Source organism: Mesoplodon mirus (genome assembly GCF_964341445.2).
Source record: "Mesoplodon mirus genome assembly, chromosome: 6".
Lineage (NCBI taxonomy): Eukaryota > Metazoa > Chordata > Mammalia > Artiodactyla > Ziphiidae > Mesoplodon > Mesoplodon mirus.
Genome location: NC_138982.1, coordinates 7,480,926 through 7,503,059, shown reverse-complemented (window position 1 = coordinate 7,503,059; position 22,134 = coordinate 7,480,926). Strand labels below are relative to the sequence as shown.

General features: G+C 33.9%; 1 protein-coding gene across 1 annotated transcript in view; it reads right to left on the bottom strand.

The window, feature by feature from the left end:
- SLC25A36 (solute carrier family 25 member 36) overlaps window positions 1-22,134 on the bottom strand; it is a 39,585-nt gene that overhangs the window by 5,580 nt on the left and 11,871 nt on the right. Inside the window, exons 2-5 of the mRNA XM_082624189.1 lie at window positions 14,852-15,016; window positions 10,776-10,853; window positions 8,629-8,729; window positions 504-570 (exon numbers count right to left, since the gene is read on the bottom strand). Coding sequence (XP_082480315.1) covers window positions 504-570; window positions 8,629-8,729; window positions 10,776-10,853; window positions 14,852-15,016 — 411 coding nt within the window. The remainder of the gene's footprint in view (window positions 1-503; window positions 571-8,628; window positions 8,730-10,775; window positions 10,854-14,851; window positions 15,017-22,134) is intronic.

The window sequence follows — 22,134 nt, the reverse complement described above, 5'->3', positions numbered from 1 at the left end:
TAAAGTGGCTGGCGGTAACAGATGAAGTCCATGAATACACGAGAGCTAAATTCCACGCCAGAACGCTCTGGGTACAAGGTTCATGAGTCTGAGCAATGATCCTTAAAGACTCAGTCTAGACTCATTGATCATGTTTACTTAGGTGTTAGGAGGCCGATTATAATCACACATGGAGTGAATGAAAGTACCACAGGTCAGGCTAGATTAACAAGTCCTTTTTCTTTCTTCTTCCTTTACTGAAAAACACAATGCATAGTATACTTTCTTTCCTAGAAACTGTCATACTGCCAACTATTAGTTCACTTTTGCCTCTGATGGTACATCCAAGTTTCAAAACCAAACAAAAAACCAAACCAAAAAACAAATAAAACAAAAAAAATCAGCAGCAAATGAGGGGAAAAAATGTTTGGATACCTGGCACTGAGACCTCACTGATACAAATTTATAGAAGAAATTTAGTTGAAGCCAACTTTAACAAATTTTGTTTTAATGTATTAACATACCTTGCATCAAGCTGTAACCGAGTCTTTATAAGCCAAATGGGGTTGGTCGCTGTGATTGCAGTAAAACCTAAACAAACATGTTTAAAATGAACTCTGGTAAAAATGAAGAACACACTATTAACTTCAAGATTTTTAAAACTATATAAATCTATATTAAAGAAAATAAATATTTAAACTATCAACTGATGTATGCTTTACACTTTTATTTTACAAATCCATTCAACCATGAACATTTGTACTTTTTATTTCCAAATCAGTCTCAAATTCTGACCATAACTAAAAGATTCTTTTAAGAGCAAAATCTGATTATATATAAACTTCTCTTCCAATATATTCAAAATATCCTATGGGTGGCACTCTCTACTCTCTAAGCTAAATTCAGAAACCCATTTCTACAAAGAAACATAGAAATTTTGTGTATTCTAGGGCTTTTTAGCATGCAAACTCTACAACAGCTACTTGGGGTCCAACTAAATCACAAATCACTATGTTCAAAATGGAGTCTACATAAACGTCAGCATTTACCAATATCTGATCTTAAGTTGATTGTACAACAGAAAGAATTGTTGTTTGGCCTTGTGAATACTTTTTATAAGCACACAATTACTAATACTGTTAAAATAATGGTATCACAGAGATAAGGTTTCTGTTAGGGTTAATAGGACAGATCTATTTTTCATCCACTTAAAAACATACAAAAACTTAAAAGTCCAAAAAGTTACACATCAGAACTTCCCTCTTACTTTTATAGACACTGAAGAGAGAAACTTAAGGTAGAAGGTAGTTCTATCTTACTTTAAAACTAAAGTACTATTTAGTAACTATCAGTGCAGAAGGGTGGTCCCCTAGCTCATTCCAGGTAGTAAAGTAAGATCTCTGGAACAGTATGTTTCTAGGCTAGTGCACACCTTTTACTTGCTATCTTCCTAGTGTTGTGGGAAAATAGCAGCACATGAAATGCAATCTTGATGATGGAAATTTATGAAGATTGCTTCATCTATACAAAACAGGATTTTCATATAATACTTGTGAACACTTAAGATCACTACACAAACTTGATAGAACTTACATCAACCTACATTTATTCATTTGGCCTTTAAATTCAGTGAAAACTTACATGTAGTAATGTCTAAGGATCTTAATTTTTAATACTTGCTGTCAAATACTAGCGGGTCAAGCACATTATTTTTAGAAAGGTTTTGAAATATAACCAGCACACTTAATATTAGTAAAGTACTTTCAGGAACAAAAATGCTGTGGTACACTTAGGAGTAATTTGTTTTTTTTAGTTAACGTGTAGTGGAGAACTAATCATAAACCTTTTTTCGCTTTCGAAGTTAGTATGGGTATATCTACAAAGGCAAAATAATTTTACTAAATTGTTTACAAAGTAGAATTTAGTCTCACAGGTTCTTTTCCCTTCTATAATGTCAGATAATCAGCTAACTCAAAATTTACTCCCTTAATCCACTATATTAATACTGTGGAAACAGCCAGATGTTTCACAAAGAGATGCTCAAACTGACTCTATTATCAAGCAAAATAACTGAAATAAGTTTAATAACTCCTTCAATAATTTTGTAATGATTATATAGTCTCCATTTCTCAAGTGCTTTTAATACTACATACATACATAATATAAAACTAGAAAGGGACCGACAATGTTGTAAGCATCAGCCAGTACTAAAATAATAAAAATTTAATGTGTTGGACAGGGTGTCAGGAAGATGTTTCAAATAAAAGGTTCTTTTCATGCACATATTCTTGAGAAAAGGAAAGAGAAGAAAAATATGAAACCAGATCAGTTTAAATATTTTGTTTGGAAAAGATTTTTCTTGCATGTTGGCTTAACTGAGAATAAAGTTATGGAGTTCAATTTTTTTTTCTCTTGAACCCCATTCTTCTCAGTGAAAATGTCAAACTAAAGATATTCAAATTATATTCTAAAGCAAATGTGCACCTGACATCAGAATTCTGGTCATAAGCCTAATTTAATGATTCTTTATTTTAAACTTAAATATGTGCATTAGCTAAATGTCTATAACTATACAGTAATATTAGGAGTTTATTAGTAAAAAGCTGCTTAGCAGCACAAACCAACAAAACACTCTGCATTACTCACAATGGTTTTTATTATTATGTGGAAAATGTAGGAAAAAAACATTTGCTTTTTTTAAATTTTGAAAGCCTAAAACTGGGAATGCTTATATCCAACTTTTAAAAAAGCAGTCTGTCTAGGTAAAAATCTCATTCATTATACTTTACTTGAAAAGAAGATGAGCATCAAAGCTTTCTTTTTTAAGAAAATAAAAGTTCTATGTCTAAAAATATAAGCTTAGGACCCAGCTTATTAACACTCTTCCAAGTCTCAAATTCCTCAATTAGAGGCTGAAAAAAACCCCATATGTGTAAACTTTAAAATATTACAATACATTTTTATAAATATTACTAGGAATAAAAATTTAAATACCCATAATGCTCTGTACATGTTAATAAACTAAACAGGAAGCAAACAACAGGTATTTCTCACTTAACTAAAATTCATTTCCAGACACAGATTGACCTATGGAACATGACACATTAAAATTTAGGTAAGTGAGAGAATGTCATCATCTTATATCTATACAGCGTGTGCTTACTACAGTTGGGGCTCAACTCTCCTAGTAACAAGCTAGTTCTTAATACAGACACTAGCCTAACTGCTAGCAAACCATTAAGTCAGACAAAAGAATCAAGGCATAATCCACAGGTTTTTAGCTACTGGTCCTTTACCAGTTCTGGTCCTTGGGTTTTATGTTATTACATCCTCTTAACCAAAGACACTCTAATTATAAACGTATGGAGACAGTATTAGGCTAATTAAATCTAGAAAAATATAATCTATTAATTCAAAACATGAAACAAGCAGGAAGAAATAAAAATTTATTACTAGCTTAGAATGATATATGGTAAAGCAGTTTGAAGTTGACAAACAGTCAAAGTTAAACATATCTTCCTACTCCTTTTAAGACAAACAAAGATACGGGGGATGGTGCCCCTGAAATTTAGAAATTTCCTCTTACTTTTTATTTTGACATTTAAATTTTGTGACATTTTGATAATACGCTATTTCATATTAATATTCTGAGTACCCCATTAAACATTAAAACTGATTTAGAAGTATATGAAGAATCTACTTGTAGGTTAAGAAGAATTAATGTTGCTGCTCCACAGTTAGTTAAAGCAAAATGGCAGTATACTGGCCATACAATTAGTAGTATAGTTAATAGTTTATTAGAAAGTTAAAAAAAACTTTTAAAATGCAACTTTTAAAGTTTTGTTTCATCTAATATTCCATTTGATAATGTAAACCAATTAAAAACCAGATTAACAGAAATCCTGGTTACAGTAAACTTGCTGAAAATGTCTATTTCATTAAGTGAGTGATACCTGTAGTATTGCATTTTCAGTACTTTTTATTTCAATTAACTTCTGTAGAACAAAGCCCACCTAACCTTCTAAGAAAAATATATTAAAACTACTAAAAAACCCCCCAAAAACCTAATTAAAACTAAAACAAACAAGATCCCATATATTCTTGTCCCATATTTGGAAAGTAATGGGAGGTATTAAGATCAATGTTTTTGCAAGAAGGTAGAAAGGCAAGTATCAACAGACAAGAGAATAGAAAGCACTGTATTAGACTTTTAAAATACATTATGCTAAGCGAAGAGAACTACTGTTTTTTCTAAAAGCTGTTGGACGGCATGATACCATTTATAGCTATGTAAATCTTAAATACTGCTAAGGAATTCTTTGGAGGTCAAGGCTACTATGGCCAAGCTAACGACCCCAAGCTTTTAGTACACGATAACTGAAAAGTTACCCAATTTTTCCTTCTAGAAGGAATATTATAAAGGAATCAGAATTAAAGTTTTATAAAATACTCAGATAATGCACACACAAATTCAGGAAATAAAAATTCATTTCCCGCCTTCTATTAATTCCACAGCTATTATAAATTCCCAGGGTGTGTTTCTTATAACTAGAGGCTGCAAGAGATGCTCAGATCAGTACTCACGAGGTTTAAGTTAGTCCATATTTCTACAGGAAGTGACCTGCGGATGGGGAGCATGAGATGACACGATCTCACTCTTTTCTCGGGAGAAATGTACAGTAAATGCCTAAAATAGACACAGGCTTTTCTGTATCATAACAACAAGCAGTGACCTCATCAGAAACATGTGTACAAAATGAATCCCACTGGAAGGATTTGAGAAATATTTACTGTGAGATCTAACTTTTTGAAAATTTTAAGTTAAAAAAGAAAAAGAAAGGAATATAAGAATGGGCCATAATTTTTTTTAAAAAGTACCGAGTACTGAAAATTCTGCCATCTGTAGCAGTTTCAGAGTCCAAATACTTACCTAAAAGAAGATCAATTTTGCCTTAAAGAAAAAATGCTAACCTTGTCAAAGGGGAATCTAAGAAAATATTTAGAGGGGATTATCATACCCCATTTTCCTACCATTATCTACCATGCTCAGAGCTGAAATCACAACTTTCTATTCCTTAACAATCAGCCTACTTAGTAAATCTAAAAAAACAAAAACAGGGGAGTTCCCTGGTGGTCCAGTGGCTAGGACTGACATATTCACTGCTGTGGGCCCGGGTTAAATCCTTGGTGGGGGAACTAAGATCCTGCAAGCTGCGCAGCACGGCCAAAAGAATTAATATCAAAATTAAAATAAATAAATAAATAAATAAATAAATAAATAAATAAATAAATAAATAAATAAATAAAACAAAAATAGAAAATTCAAGTAACTTCATTTTGTAACTATAATTTTTTTAAAAAAATAAAGTATAGGTGGCTACAATAGTACCTTTCACCTTTTGCACTATGATCAGTAATATTGCACATCCATTTTTATGAAATATTTTGGATTATTTTGTATTCAGTTTCTTGTGCTCTACAAAATAAAAAACAGGAAGAATGTTTACATACAAACACACAAAACGTCTAGCCATCCATTTGGCTAAATAAACTGCCATGGACAAATTATTTAAAAGAATATTTTATAATGCAAGACAAAATTTCTACTTAATGAGTAAAAATTTAACCTTTAATAATAAGTCAAATAGAAAATGTATCCTGAAAAATAACAGTGAATGCTATAAGCAAATAAAACCCACTAGGTATGTAGTAAATGTTAAACAATTACATTGTTGGTATTGAAAAAATTAAGCAATCACTGTGTGAATATATAATCCAATAAAAACCAAAATTCATTTCTTTTAAATCTGTACTGTTGTATAGAAAAGTATATACAACCCAGATAAAAACTTTTGAAAATTGGGAGTTACTATAAAGAAGAAATGTAATACTATTTTTTTTTGTATACACGCCTGTGTCCAGGTGTATACAGAGGGATACGCAAATTCATTTTAACAAAAACACACAGAAACTCTCAAGAAAATAAATACCCTCAATAGCTAAGACACACTTAGTCTGGCAAGTGTCATACGGGGAGGGGGTGGGGGGAAGGCAGGTAAAACAGAGTCACCATTACTTGATTTGATTAAATAGCCTCACAACTGGAAAAAAATTTTTCAATGTATGAAAATTCATAGCTCAAATTGAGAGGTTTACAAATTCTTATACTATTCCCTTGAAATACTAAAACAAAAGAAAATAAGATGGCCTTTAAACAAACTGTCCTTTTAATTAAAAAGGTTTAGTATCTAAAACACTCAAGTTCATATTAATAAAATACAAAATGCAACTGAATTGAGGTTACTTGGAATAAAAACTACATACAAGGTATGTTATTAAAGCTTAATGCATGTGCTATTTGATGTGGCAAAATCTTGCAGACACTATCATTAATGGTGTATCTTAGTGCATTTTTGATGATAAAGTGACAAGGTTAGCATTTTTTTTTGAATAGCCAGTTAGAAAACAAGTTTTCACATGACTGCCTCTAAGCACTTTGCACCCCCAATTCATATTCTGAAGACCTCTAAAAATTATCCTGAAGAAAAACCAATGCAGTCTGGTCTAGATTCTTACAAGAATGAAGGGAGCAAAAGGCTACCTTAACAAGTCTGCATGGGACCATTCAGTTTCACAAACCATGTAGCTATGTATAAAAACTGCAAAGCTAAATGTTATTGCTCATGAATACTGCAAGGAAGCTCTGAAGGCATAGTTCTCAGAAAAATCTAACTGCAAACAAATGGAAGAAGTATTTTCAAATTATACAATAAATGAATAGTGCAAGACTCTCTGAACAAGTATAAGACTATCAATTTACCAAAATTCAAGAAATTCAAGTTGGGAAATAGTATCAATGTATAAATAAAAACTGAAAACTATGAGTTAACATTTGTACACATTTGAGAAAAAAAGTACAAAATGACAATTGCACTGAAATTCTCTGCAATGTGATACAAATACAGTAATAAATTCTGATTAGATATGCCAATGAAAAAAGATGTTCCAGTGGGAATTAAGATATTCTGAAACTCTAAATTTGTAATACTGAATATATAACTATCCTCAACTTAAAATAATTGCTTACCTACTTTCTTGGCATCAATTCTTTCAAAAAAGAAAGATTAACATTTCTTTACAATTTTCTGGGGTTAAGAAACAAAAACATGAACACTGGTAATCCAGAAATATATTCTTAAAGACCCTAATACAGTGGTTATGTAGTCTGAAATTAGCCACTAACTTTACACTCAAATTTGTAGAGGGAAAAATCATACCTAGTTGTATTCAACATCTGTAAAAGTACATTAAAAAAATTCTAGTTGAAACTAGATGATCTCTGTGGTATTAAAGAACTAATTCTCAAAACATAAACCTATGTAGAGCAACCCACTCATTACAAGAATAAGGTAATGGAGATTCACATAAATTACCTAACTTGCCCAAGATCTCTCTTCATTGGTAAAGAGTATTTCACCACCTTGATCTTTAAAGCTTTACCTTCCAGCTTTAAAACTTCAATGAGTCAGTCAACAATTACTAAATATAAAAAGCCATGAAAATAATTTTTAAGGTACATGCTAGATTTATTATATGGCTATTGACCTTTCAGAAATTAGTATTTCAAACTTACTCTTAGTTCATTAAGTATGTGGTGGAAATTGATCCATTTATTTCTAAACAGAAAATGGTTAACAGTTTAAGGCACTCATTATTAAGCATCTAATTGAAACTCAATATACTGATCAACAGTTGACAAAAGTAGTTATAATTTGCTTTATAAAGTCACAGCATATTTTGGAAATGTGAGACATGGTTAAATATACAACAAATCTCAGAAAACTATAGAGAATTTTTTTAATGAGAACCAAAGGTCATGGCTTTGTCTAACATGCAGGGCAGCAAATGATTCCAGAACCGCACTAGTCAAACCAATCTCCCAGCTTATCTTTAAGGCAGTGCAGAGGCCCAGGACTAGTTGTTTTAATTCAGAATCATATAGTCTCATCAATGATGATACAAGAGTTCCTGGAAACATTTCTAGAGCAAGCATGTACACATATCTGGTGCCTACATTTTGAGTGTTATCTTAGTGCGATTTATGTGGAATGATAAACATATTTTTCAATACATATGTTACAATAACTCTGAATTATCAATAATATATCACTCACAAAAATTTCAGCATTTGAGCACAGGACAAAATGAATACTTTACCAAGAACTGCCGGCACATTTCAGACAGAAGCCAAAACATGCAGCAAAAAGGGAAAAGGCACTAACAGAAATTGAGGAGAAAAGAGTAAATTACAGCTCTGTAACTTGTAAGTGTAATTATGGTTGGATTCTTAAAACTGTTAAAAGTGATCACTAAATATTCAGTGGACTACACAAGACAATGTAAATATTATATTACCTGCATGCTATCACAAACTCCTAAATACAAAAATGCCAGTTGACAACAGATTTTACATATACCACCTAATCAAATTTATTGTATACTAATAAATGTAAAAATCATGTTTACAGATGCTAATCAATGAAAAGCACATTAACTGCCTTAACTTTACAAGGTTAAATTCATCAAAATTCAATACTAAGTCTCTAGGTGTCAGAAAATTTTTTGGTTTTTAATATCATATACTCATACCTGCCACTGCAGCTGAAATCATGTGTACCTGGGTAGAATCAGGATCAAATAAACCATTCAACTTTTCCTTGCAGTTTGAATAAGCAGCAAAGTATATTGCTCTAAAATAAAGATTTAAATTTTGTCAATAAACATATTGCTTAATTCATAAGATTTAAAAGACATATAAATTGATCTTTATTATTCCAGAGTCCAGAAATATAAAAACATAATGCCTTAGTTTTTATTTACATTTTCATGTAACATCACATACATATTTTTTCATGAAGACCATGAAGTACTTTTTGTATCAACTCATTAAAGATAAAGCATCCTCAGATAGTCCTACCCCAATAATTTGACAGCAACTAACTGAAAAAGTATAAGACTTTGGCAGGCCTCTATAATGCTAATAAGGCTAAGTTAAATACACTTGAGTTAAGGAAACGTGATATGAGTACTTTATGTTTTTTTGAAGAGAGGAAGGTAGAACTGACTCAAGTGATCAAAGTATATGTTAAACAATTTTGAGATACTGTGCTATATACCAACCTATACTACACAAAGAGTAGTTCACAGCACCCTTTAAAAGAACAATTGCAAAAGAAATCAGTCCCATCAGGTCAGATCTTGTTTCCTAACATTTGTAAACATTCCATTAAATTTGTAAATATTTTCCCTGTTAACTCATTGACTATGACGTCATGCATCCCAACTACCTCCTCACTGTTTAGCTTTCCAGGCATTGAGTTACTTGCTTGCTGTATCAAATATTGCCCAACAATCCTGATTATCTGTCCAATAAGGGGAGAGTAAACAAGTAAAAATGGGGAGAGTATCACTGCTGTGCTTTTTTAATGTGCTTAAGAAAAAAAGGAAGTTAATATGACTGAAAATGAAACATCCTACTTCACGAAAAAGAAAAAAAAAAGGATACACTGAATGATAACAAATTAGCAAGGGGAATAAATAATGCATTACTAGCAATGAATAAGAAAAAAAAGCATCCTAATGAGAAAATGGGCAAGGAATATACATAGGTAATTCACAGAAGAGAGATACAAATGACAAATAATTACAGGAAGGAGGATATGAAAGCACCAAAATAAAACAAATGTATATTTAAAAATAAAACAGTGAAAAATCATGTTTAGTCTATTTGGCAAGTACTAAAAGACATGGATAGTAGCCAACACTGGTAATATGTGGATAAAGAGCAACTAATTCACTATCTGAGAATAAAAAGATGGCATGCCTTTTCAGAAGGCAATTGAGCAATGTTCACTAAGTTTAAATGTTCATACGCCCTTTTATCCAGAAATTCTACTTTTCGGTAACTATCCTAAAGAAAAATACCTGCTTAAATACTCAAGGATAAAGGCACAGCTATGTTCACAAAACCATGTTTTTAACAGCAAAAATCTGGAAATAAATCTAAAGGTTTATCAATAAGGGATCAGTCATACTATACAATTTTTAAAAGCTTCACTTATTTTCACGGAAAAAGCTTCAAAACAAATTTGGTGAAATATGATTCAACTTACGTAAATAATAATAAGTCTACATATTATGCTTTTTATGTGCATAAGCCAGAAAAATTAATGGAAGACTATATTGGTGGTTATGTACGGGGAGGGAAGAGGAGTAACTGTGTGGACAGGTGCACACGGTGATAGGTGATGGTTTAAGGTAACATGTCAAGCTTTACACTTTTTTTAGTCTTTACAATAAGAATGAAATTTTGGATCATTTTAAAAAAAGAAAGAGCCCATAAAAAGTTGAAACCCAATAAATAAGATATGGATCTACTACACTGTTTGAATACAGAGAGCTGGGTACACATTTTCACTCTGAATGTGAACTCTGCAGTGTTCTATCATGGAAGAAGTCAATCTAAGATAAAAAGAAATCATAGAAAAATGACGAATGTATTAAGGCCTTCTTGGTTTCTTGAACTTGGTGCAAAAACCGCTTCACAATGATCTCACTAAGAGGTCCTCGGCACCTGCACACGGTACATCTGCCTATCCTTTCAGATGGCTACTGATACCCATTTGTTATACCAGAGTGCTTTATCTTGATTTCTCTTCAGGATCCCCCCTCATGAAGCTTGAAACAAGAAAGACTGCCACAATTTGATTAACTTAAATGAATTTTTTTTTTTTTACCTGGAAGGGGCCACCCCCACTAAATTGGGGCCTAATCCTCTAAACAGGGAACGAGGCCCTTCTTTTTCCAAGATCACCCTGAAAGAGAAAAATAGTATTTAGAAATGTCCTTCAAAGTGTGCTACTTTATTTATATAGCAAATGTAGAGTCTAAATTCCCCATGTTTGCACTATAACATGTTATAAATACTCTTTTGTCAGTGTTGCTCACTTATAAAAATCTGTTTTTCTTGACAAAGTATAAATTAATAAAGATTGATAACAGATTTTGTAGCAATAATAAAAAGAACTCCTTTCAGATTCTTTCCTCAAAGTTTTCAAGACATAATTATCAATATAGATTTCTACATTTATTTTCATATGATCATGCTACTCTTATCTTCAATCTCCTCCATTTTACTACCTTTACCAGCAAATTCAATTCCCAATTAGAAATGTAGTTCCCTCCTAGTATTTGAGGTCCTTTCCTTGATATTGGACAACTCCCTCATACTGCAGCATTATCTTATCCAACCATTCCAGTGAAATGCCATGGCAAAATGTATCACCCTAACATCCTTTAGGGTACTAAAATGGTTAGTCTGCTACTATTTCTTCCTCTACTAAGTTAACATTTACTATATTGAATAGGTACTGTATAAAGACTAAGCAGAGTAAGGAGACAGAAAAGAGGGTAAGGCCCCTGCCACTGAGAAGTTTGCTATCCAGTGGTGGAAAAAAGAATTATATTGAAATAAATAATTTAACAGACCATATCAATAAGCAAATACTATACAAGCTAGATATATATGCCCAGTAGGAAAAGGAACAGAGGCATGTCCAAGTCATGGAAGGCTTTCTGAAGGTGAGTTATTAAATGAAGTTTTGGAGTAAGAAACAAAGATTGAGGAAGAGTAAGTATTTTAATTCAGACTTAACAGACTGGGCCAGTGGTTCTGAAGCACCTATATACTTAAGAATGATCTCTTCAAAGGCAGCTGAGCAGAATGGTTAATTAAGGGCCTGAACTGTGGGGACGGACTTCCCAATATAAAGAGCTCAATTTTGGTAAGTAATGACTTTTCTCTTATCCTTAATTTTCATCAGCAGTAAACAGAGAAAAACAGTACTTTTGGGGGAAGGGGGCAGGTAGGGTGGTGGTTACTATAAGGAATAAATAAGTTAATTAAAAAAACAGCATAAGACTTCCCTGGTGGCGTAGTGGTTAAGATTCTGCCTGCCAATGCAGGCGACATGGGTTTGAGCCCTGGTCCGGGAAGATCCCACATGCCACAGAGCAACTAAGACCGTGCGCCACAACTACTGAGCCTGAGCTCTAGAGCCCGTGGGCCACAACTACTGAAGCCCATGTGCCTAGAGCCCATGCTCCGTAACAAGCCATCGCAAAGAGAATCCTGCACACCACAATGAAGAGCAGCCCCTGCTCGCTGCAACTAGAGAAAGCCCGTGCGCAGCAACAAAGACCCAACACAGCCAAAAATTAAAAAAAAAAAAAAAAAAAAAAAAAAGAGCTTAAAAGAGTACCTGGCTCACAGTAAGCACTTGATAACTCTTACTATTATCATTATTAGTGGAACATTTGTTCAAAATGCTAATTTCTTAGATCCCACCCTCAAAGTATTCTTGATTCAATAGGTACAGGACAGTGCCCAGCAATCTACATTTTTACCACGCCACCAGATGACTGACACAGGTGATACAGAAGCACTTAAAAAAGAAAGAGAGACAAAAAATTTATTTATTGATTTGGCTGTGCCAGGTGTTAGTTGCGGCACACAGGATCTTCACTGCAGCATGCATGTGGGATCTAGTTCCCTGACCAGGGATCGAACCTAGGCCCCCTGCGCTGGGAGCGCAGAGGACCACCAGGGAAGTCCCCAGAAGCACTTTTGATAAAACTAGATTAGACAGAAGCAGAATTAAGAATGAGAAATTGTAGAGCACATTTTGAAAATTTCCGTGTTTGCTCGCCCTTTCTGTTAATAATCTCTTTGAGAAGTAAAGAAAGGTAAGTGTCCTTTAAAAAAAAACACATTTGCAAACACTCACAATTTTGCATACAATTTCACCTAATTTACAGACCTCCTGAAGCTCATCCAAGAGCCCCTAAGAAATTGACAAAGCCTGGGGGGAATTCCCATAGTTCCTGGTTAAGAAGCCATGAAACACTTCATAGCCACTAGGATGGCTATAATCAGAAAGACAGATGGAGTAAAACAAAGGTTGGTGAGGAATTTTATTTTATACTTTATTATTTTTTGGCAAGGAACTGGAAATCTCATTCACTGGTGGTGGGGATGTAAAATGATGTATCCGCTTTGGAAAACAGTTTGGCAGTTCCCTAAAGTGTTAAATATAGTAACCATACAACCCAGCAATTCCACTCCTAGTATATCCCCCAGAAAAATAAAACATGTGTTCCTATAACGGCATTACTCATAATACCCCAAAAGGGGAGAAATGCAAATGGTTCATCAACCAATGGGTGGATAAATAAAATGTGGTACATACCTATACAATGGAATATTTGGCAATAAAAAGATATTTGTTACAACACAGATGAACCTTGAAAACATACTAAATGAAAGAAACCAGTAAAAGACCACATACTATTTAATTTCATTTATGTAAAATGTCCTGAATATGCAAATCTATAATGACAGAAAGTAGATTAGTAGTTGTTGCCTAGGGCTAGGGGGAGAGGAAGAGGAGAAAATAGGAGTGACTGCTAACAGGAAAGGGTTTCTTTTTGTGGTGGTGATGAATATGTTCTAAATTTAGAGTGTGGTGATGGTTTGAACAACTCTGTGAATATACTAAAAACAACTGAATTGTACACTTTAAATGGGTGAATTTTATGGTATGTAAATTATCTCTCAAGAGATGTTGGGAAATTAAAAACCAAAGGAAGAAACCATGAAACAGATTGATTAGGACAGAGCCCCAGAGTAGGGAAAAAATGGGAATAAGAGTCAAGAGAGTTTAAGGCAAGAGAATGCAGAGTTGGAAGCCATCTGGATACCGATGACAGGTGAAACATTAAACTGTCTCTTAAATAAGAAATTAAAACAGAACCCAGAGGGATTCCTACAGTTCCTCTGAGGAAAGTCAGAGAAGGCAAAACCACTGAAAAATAGAATAAAAAATATATAGTATTGTCACAAAGGTCAAAGGAAGAATTTTAAGAAGAGGAGCATTACATTCGGTAATAACTGTCAAAGTCATGATATTAAAATACTCTATTATTAAGCAGATAGAAGTATATATCTACAACAATGGCATTTTAACCCCAACTTGTTAACAATTTTATTCTACCTGCTCATGTACTTAAGTAAATTTGAAAAAAGAAGAGTGATGAAATCTTTTGGTAGTGAAAAACACACAGTATGAGTTTACTTGCTACTACAAAATAAACACTACTGAACTAAGCTCAAATAGATTATGTCCCAACTGAGCTGATAAGACAGACACACAAGGCATTCAGTTACATACCTAAGTTTAAACATATAAAACTCAATTTCAATAGTTTTGAAATTTCAAATCTAATTTGTAACACAATGAAGTATGGTAAAATGTAAAAACACATCTTTTTCAAACCATTAAGAAATGCCGAACACTGAAGTACACTTTAAAATCAGTAGAACTCTGCTTTAAATCTTAGTTATATTTAGGTTATATAAAAATCAGACTGACATTAATTGGATGTACTTACTTGTGTGAGCACTTTGAAAATTAAAAATACACATAGAGTTAGCATTTAACATGATCACATTTCAAAAATAAATGAATTTATTTAAACAAAGCAAAATACCTATAATGTCTTGAGAAAATAAATCCACTGGATAAATGTAGAAAAATACTCCAAATACACATGATTTGGAAATGATATTACATTTTATATTATCCAACTTACTGTTCCTGTCCATTAGGGATTATTGTTTCTACTGAATTTATGGGAGTAATTCTGTCATTAAGTTTGTAAAAACCTTTTTAAATATGGCAGAATATAAATAAACAAACATAGGCATCATTAAGGTAAAGCCGACAGAAAAAATTCATGAATACTGTGCTCTCACTTTAGACAATGGAGAGGTCCAGGAGACACTACTCGATTGACACTGGCTCCAGCCATGGTGTTCAGCTGAACTTCAGAGATATAAAGTGTCACAGAAGATGACTGCAGCCGTGTTTTTACAACTTCCAGTGGACATGTCAGAATAGCTCCCACCGTACCACCACATCTACAAAAAAATGCAAAGAACAAAACTTATCTACTTAATTCACAAATTAGTACACACGCGCAGAGCTGTGAAACAAATGAACAACTGGGGCTTTGCGAAGGTACTAAAATTTACGATTTTTGATTTTAGAGGACGAAATAGTTTTTTAAATGTTTCACTTATTTGACTGTATACAAACACCTTTAGTAGTTAAAAGTAACTGAGATTAATATCTACCTAGCAAGAATAATTAGCTGAAGATTCCAAACAGTGGGTGTTACTACTGAAATTTACTGGTACGTCACATCATAGCTTTTAAACACTGTTCTAGGGCTTTATTTGGTCCTCCTTGCCCAGATATTACGTGTGTTGAAACCTAGACCATTATTTGACATATATCCTATTTTTCAAACTCCTATCCTATCTTTCAAAATTCAAGAAATGGTCTTGAGAGCAATACGAAATAAACCACTGATGGATAATCATACATGTCCCCTTATTTTAAATATCCAAATACTCAGAGGCATTTCACCTACAAATAAATAAGGAATTTGAGTCTCAAAATCTGTATGTTAGGCTCACCATGTGGGAACCTGTGCAAAGTAGGTAGGCTTAGCTAGAAGAATCCAATTTAAATATAAGGACTGATCACCAAAACAACAACAAAATAAAAGCTCTTAAATGATATTATTTAAACTTTTTAAAGGTATATAAGAGACAGGCTGAGTAATTATTCTTTTTAAATGCAAGACTGGAAAATAATTTTCTCTTAAAGCATTAATAGCTACTCAATGGAGTTCTGAGAACTGTTTTCTAACCGGAGGAAAATCACTCAAGAGACCTCTTACTGCATTGAAAGAGAAAAGCAGACTGAGTCAGAAGTAACCTGGACCTCCAAAACAGGCATTAGAGCAAGAAGAAAAACAGCCCACCACAGAAAGATACTAAACAATTCTACATATAGAATTTTAAAAATTTATAATATTTTATTATATTTTAAAAAGATATAATAAAAGGGAAGTAGGCATGAAAACGATACCATTCCAAAAAAAGTTAAGATAAGAAATCATTAATAAGAGTATTTCATATTAATCTAACAGTACATGCCATCAAGAAAATAGAATTGAAACAAACTTTATGCAATAAAAGAGAAAAATTAACACAACAAATGAAAAACAGAGAACATCCACATGTAAAATAAAACTTGATTCTTACCTCATATCATATTTTAAAAAGTAACTCAAAATGGACAATACAGAACTTTTAGAAGGAAACATTTGGAGAAAAATCTTTTTGACTTTGGGTTAGGCACACATTTCGTAGATTGAACAACAAAAAGCAAACGCATGAATCATAAAAGAAAAAACTGATAAATTGGACTTCACCAAAGTTTAAAAATTCCACACTCTGGAAGAAACTGTTAAGAAAATGAAAAAACAAACCACAGTCTGAGAGAACTATTTGCAAAACACTTATCTTGTAAATGCTTATATTCAGAAACAAAACTCAAAAATAAAAACAACTAAAAAAAGATGAACAGATACTTCAACAAAGATATATGGATACAAATAAACACAGAAAGATTTTTCAAAATCATTTTTCATCAGGAAAATGCAAATTAAAACCTCAATGAGGTACACTGCACATCCACTAATGGATAAAATTAAAAAGATGGACAATAACAAGTGTTGATACAGAGCAACTAGAAACCTCAAACACTGCTGGTGGGAATGCAAAATGGCAGATTTTTTTTGGGGGGGGGCCACACTGTGTGGCTTGCAGGATCTTAGTTCCCCAACCCGGGATTGAACCCCGGACCAGCAGTGAAAGTGCAGAGTCCTAACCAGTGGAACACCAGGGAATTCCCGCAAAATGGTAGATTTCGGAGAAAAAAAAAAAGTTACAGTTTGAGAAAAAGTCTGGTTTCTTACAAAGTTAAACATATTACTGCTGTACATCCCTGCAATCCCACTCCCAAGGTGTTGACCTGGGAAAAATCACACATACAGGCATACTTTAGAGAGATGTAGATTCAGTTCCAGACCATCTCAATACAGTGACTACCACAATAAATTGAGTCACATGAATTTTTTGTTTTAGTGCATATAAAAGTTATGTTTACACTATACTGTAGTATATTAAGTGTGCAATAATAGCATTATGTCTAAAAAAAGTACATCTTAATTTTTAAAAATGCTGATCAAACTTGTAAGTTTTTTGCTTTGAAAAAAGAGATGAGTTTCTTTTTTAAATTTATTTTGTTGACATATAGTTGATTTACAATGTTATATTAATTTTTACTGTACAGCAAAGTGATTCAGTCATACATATATATTTACATTCTTTTTCATATTCTTTTTCATTATGGTTTATCACAGGATATTAAATACAGTTCCCTGTACTATAAGAGTAGGACCTTGTTGTTTATCCATTCTATATATAATAGCAAATTTATAAGCTTTTGCACAGCGAAGGAAACCATAAACAAAATGAAAAGACAACCTACAGAAATGGGAGAAAATATTTGCACATGATGCAACTGACAAGGTATTAATTTCCAAAATGTACAAATAGTTCATACAACTCAATATCAAAAAAAAACAACCTAATCAAAAAATGGGCAGAAGACCTAAATAGACATTTCTCCAAAGACATACAGAGGGCCAACAGGCACATGAAAAGAAGCTCAACACCACTACTTATCAGAGAAATGCAAATCAAAATTACCATGAGGTTATCACCTTGCACCAGTCAGAATGGCTATCATCAAAAAGTCTACAAATAATACATGCTGGAGAGGGTGTGGAGAAAAGGGAACCCTCCTACATTGTTGGTGGGTATGTAAATTGGTGCAGCTGCTATGGAGAACAGTATGGAGATTCTTAAAAAACTAAAAATAGAGTTACCATATGATCTAGCAATTCCACTCTTGGGCATGTATCTGGAGAAAACTCTAATTCAAAAAGATACATGCACCCAGTGTTCATAGCAGTACTATTTACAATAACTAAGACATGGAAGCAACCTAAATGTCCATAAACAGATGAATGGATAAAGAAGATGTGGTATTAAATACACAATGGAATGTTACTCAGCCATGAAAAAAAATGAAATAATGCCATCTGCAGCAACACTAGATGGACCTAGAGATTATCACACTAAGTGAAGGAAGTCAGACAGAAAGACAAATATATGATATCACTTTTATGTGGAATCTAAAAAAAATGCTACAAATGAACTTACAAACAAACTTATGGTTACCAAAGGGGAAAGGGAGAGTGAGGGATAAATTAGAGTTTGGGATTAGCAGACACAAACCAGTATATATAAAATAAACAACAAGGTTCTACTGTACAGCACAGGGAACTATATTCAATATCTTGTAATAAACTATAATGGGAAAGAATCTGAAAAGGATATATATATAAACAACAATCACTTTGCCGAACACCAGAAACTAACACAACATTGTAAATCAACTATACTTCAATTTAAAAAAAAAAGAGAGAAAAGCATATAATTTATTTAATGTAAGTTTTATGTGGAAAACTTTGTAAGAAAACGAAGACCCTAAGAAGTGGCTAAAACTGAGCATTTTTATGCTAGGTTTGATGAAGAATGGAAAATCGTGGGAAAATGTGACAGGACAGAAAAAGGGTATGAGCAAAGAAATAAAAATGCTGTTGGGAAAATGGCTCTGATAGACTTGCTCAACACAGGGTTGCCACAAACCTTTGTTTTTTTTTTAAAAAAGGCATTATCTTCAAAATACAATAAAGCCAAGTGCAATAAAACGTGCTATGCCTGTATATGTCCACACAAAACCTGTCCATGAACGTTTACAGCAGCTTTACTCTTAATAGCCAGAAACGGGAAACAACCAAAATGTCCATCAACTGATGAAGGATAAACAGACTGTGGTCTATTCATACAATGGATTACTGCTCTGTAATAAAAAGCAGCAACCTGGATGAATCTCAAAAACATTATGCTAACTGAAAAAAACCGGCACAAAAGGCTTTCATTTTATAACATTTTCATTTTTATGACATTCTGTAACAGGCAAAAAAACTAGAACAGAAGTAAGATCAGTGGTCACCAAGAGGCAGCTGAGGTGGGAATAACTGACCGCCAAGGGCATGGAGAAATTCCTGGGATAACAGAAATGTCCTATGTTTTGATTATAGTATAGGCATACATCATTTTATTGTGCCTCACAAGTACTGCGTTTTTTTATAAATTGAAGGTCTGTGGCAACGCTGTGTTGTTAGATGATGGTTGGCATTTTATAGCGATCAAGTATCAATACATTTTTTGTTTGTTTTTTTTGGCAGCGCCTCACGGCTTGCGGGATCTTAGCTCCCCAACCAGGGATCAAACCCACGCCCCCTGCAGTGGAAGCGCGGAGTTCTAACCACTGGACAGCCAGGGAATTCCCAGCAATCAAGTACATTTGATCCTTGAATAACTTGGGGGTTAGGGGTGCCGATCCTCTGCACAGTCAAAAATCCACGTATAACTATATAGTCAGCCCTCCTGTATCCGTGGTTCCACATTTGTGGATTCAACCAACCATGGGTTGTGTAGTCCTATGGTATGCATTTACTGAAAAAATCTGCCTATAAGTGAACCTGTGCAGTTCAAACCTGTGTTGTTCAAGGGTCATCTGTATTTTTATATAAATTTATTTATTTACTTATTTATTTTATTTTTGGCTGCGTTGCGTCTTTGTTGCTGTACGCGGGCTTTCTCTAGTTGTGGAGCGGGGGCTACTCTTTGTTGTGGTGTGTGGGCTTCTCATTGCAGTGGCTCCTCTTACCGCGGTGGCTTCTCTTATTGCAGAGCATGGGCTCTAGGCACGCGGGCTTCAGTAGTTGTGGCGCTTGGGCTCAGTAGTTGTGGCTCATGGGCTCTAAAGCGCAGGCTCAGTAGTTGTGGCACATGGACTTAGTTGCTTCGCGGCACGTGGTATCTTCCCGGACCAGAGATCGAACCTGTGTCCCCTGAATTGGCAGGTGGATTCTTAACCACTGTGCCACCAGGGAAGTCCCCGGGTCATCTGTGTTTTTAAATTAAGGTATATACGTTGTTTTTTTTAGACATAATGCTATTGAACACTTAATAGACTACAGTATAGTATAAGCAAACCTTTATATGTACTAGGAAACCAAAAAATAAGTATTTCTCAAAAATTCCACTTACGACTTTAAATAGGAAATTAAAAAATTTAATCCCCCAAAATAAAAGATCAAAACCATGATTATATTTTCAGAAATCAAGCGTCAATTAGACAAATAGTAGGGCCATAAAAGATTTGAAACAAAATTAAGCAAGCCAAGGGAGACTTCTACACTCAATGAATAAGAAACTGGTATTTTTAAACAGCTATGAAATAGGCTTAAAAACCTAATTATAGGGCTTCCCTGGTGGCGCAGTGGCTGAGAATATCTGCCTGCTAATGCAGGGGACACGGGTTCGAGCCCTGGTCTGGGAAGATCCCACATGCCGCGGAGCAACTAGGCCCGTGAGCCACAACTACTGAGCTTGCGCGTCTGGAGCCTGTGCTCCGCAACAAGAGAGGCCGCGATAGTGAGAGGCCCGCGCACCGCGATGAAGAGTGGCCCCTCCTTGCCACAACTAGAGAAAGCCCTCGCACAGAAAAGAAGACCCAAGACAGCATAAATAAATAAATTAATTAATAAACTCCTACCCCCAACATCTTAAAAAAAACACAAAAAACAAAAAAAACCTAATTATATATAAGGCCCAAGGAGAATCTTAAAAACAGAAGCCATAGTTTATTTATGTTAATTGTTGAGGCTAAGTAGTAGAGATATGAATCACAGTATACACTTTAGTATATACTTCAGAACTCAAGAGAGCCTACATGGTAGACCACACTGTATTCACACTATAGTAGTGATTTATTTATAGTAACTCATATTTGTTTTTAATTCAAATCTGCCTAGCTTTTTGAAAGCTGTTTAATATATTTACTTTGTAAGCTTATTGAACATGAAACCCAATAGACCCAAATTTGTAATAAACATGCAAATTTATATTCTGTAACACCTAAAGAATATGTCCTTGGTTTTCACAATGAACATGAATTACTTCCATAATTAAAGTAAATAAAAACAAGCAAAAAGCAAAGTTATCACATTCACAGGAATGACTACCTATATCATACTCAGTCATTCCTGGTTCCGAGAGAATAAACACATTACACAAAGAAAACAACCAACTAACCTACCAGGGAAGAACAGTATCTATGCCTCACCGGCTTGTTGTAAGGATAATATACGATACATGATATAACCCATGACGTGACACATAGAAAGTACTCAATAAGCATTAGCTACTGAAGTTGTCAGCATCTGTTACTGATTATAGCAACTAAATTTTTTAACAGAACTATTACAAATACTTCATGGCAGAGCACAGACATATACTATGATTCCTAAAAAAACCACTTCAATAAATAAAATACATGACGATCTAAACTGTACAGAGCTGCAGGGGGGGGGCGGTGTAAGTGGGTGTATACACAAGCACTTACACTGTCCTGAAGCAGTTTTACATCATAAAATGCAATAGGTATGTAGTACAGGAGTGACACTCCAGTGTTTCTCATGCTGCTTTTATCTTAGTCATTTTAAAGTAATTATTTTGTACACTGAAGTCATACTTGATGTAGAGAACAAAACTACTGTTGTCAATAAACATTTAAAAATCTCTATGTATGAAAGCAGGATTAATTACATTAGTTTATCTCTTCACCATGTCAAAAATCTCACTGTCTAAAGGAAAATGCCACAAGGACAAAGAGAGGAGAAATTAACACGATTTCAAGCAATGAAGCAAATGGGAAAGATTAACTGCCTTGGAAAAGAGGAAGAAAGGCTTGCAGAAGGAAATACCAAAGAGAAGCAAACAGTTTTGCCCTGCTGAACTCCTTACAACAGGCCTAATGACTAAGGGCACCAAGTACTCAAGATGGAGGTAAGGCTAAGAATTTAAAACAGAAGGACTGGCTGACAGGTCATGTAGCAAAGCTAGGATACCCAGGCGGTATTCTCTTCCTCCCCACCATGGGTAAAACTGTATTCCAGGGCAGAAGCCTAATTTTCTGAAGAACA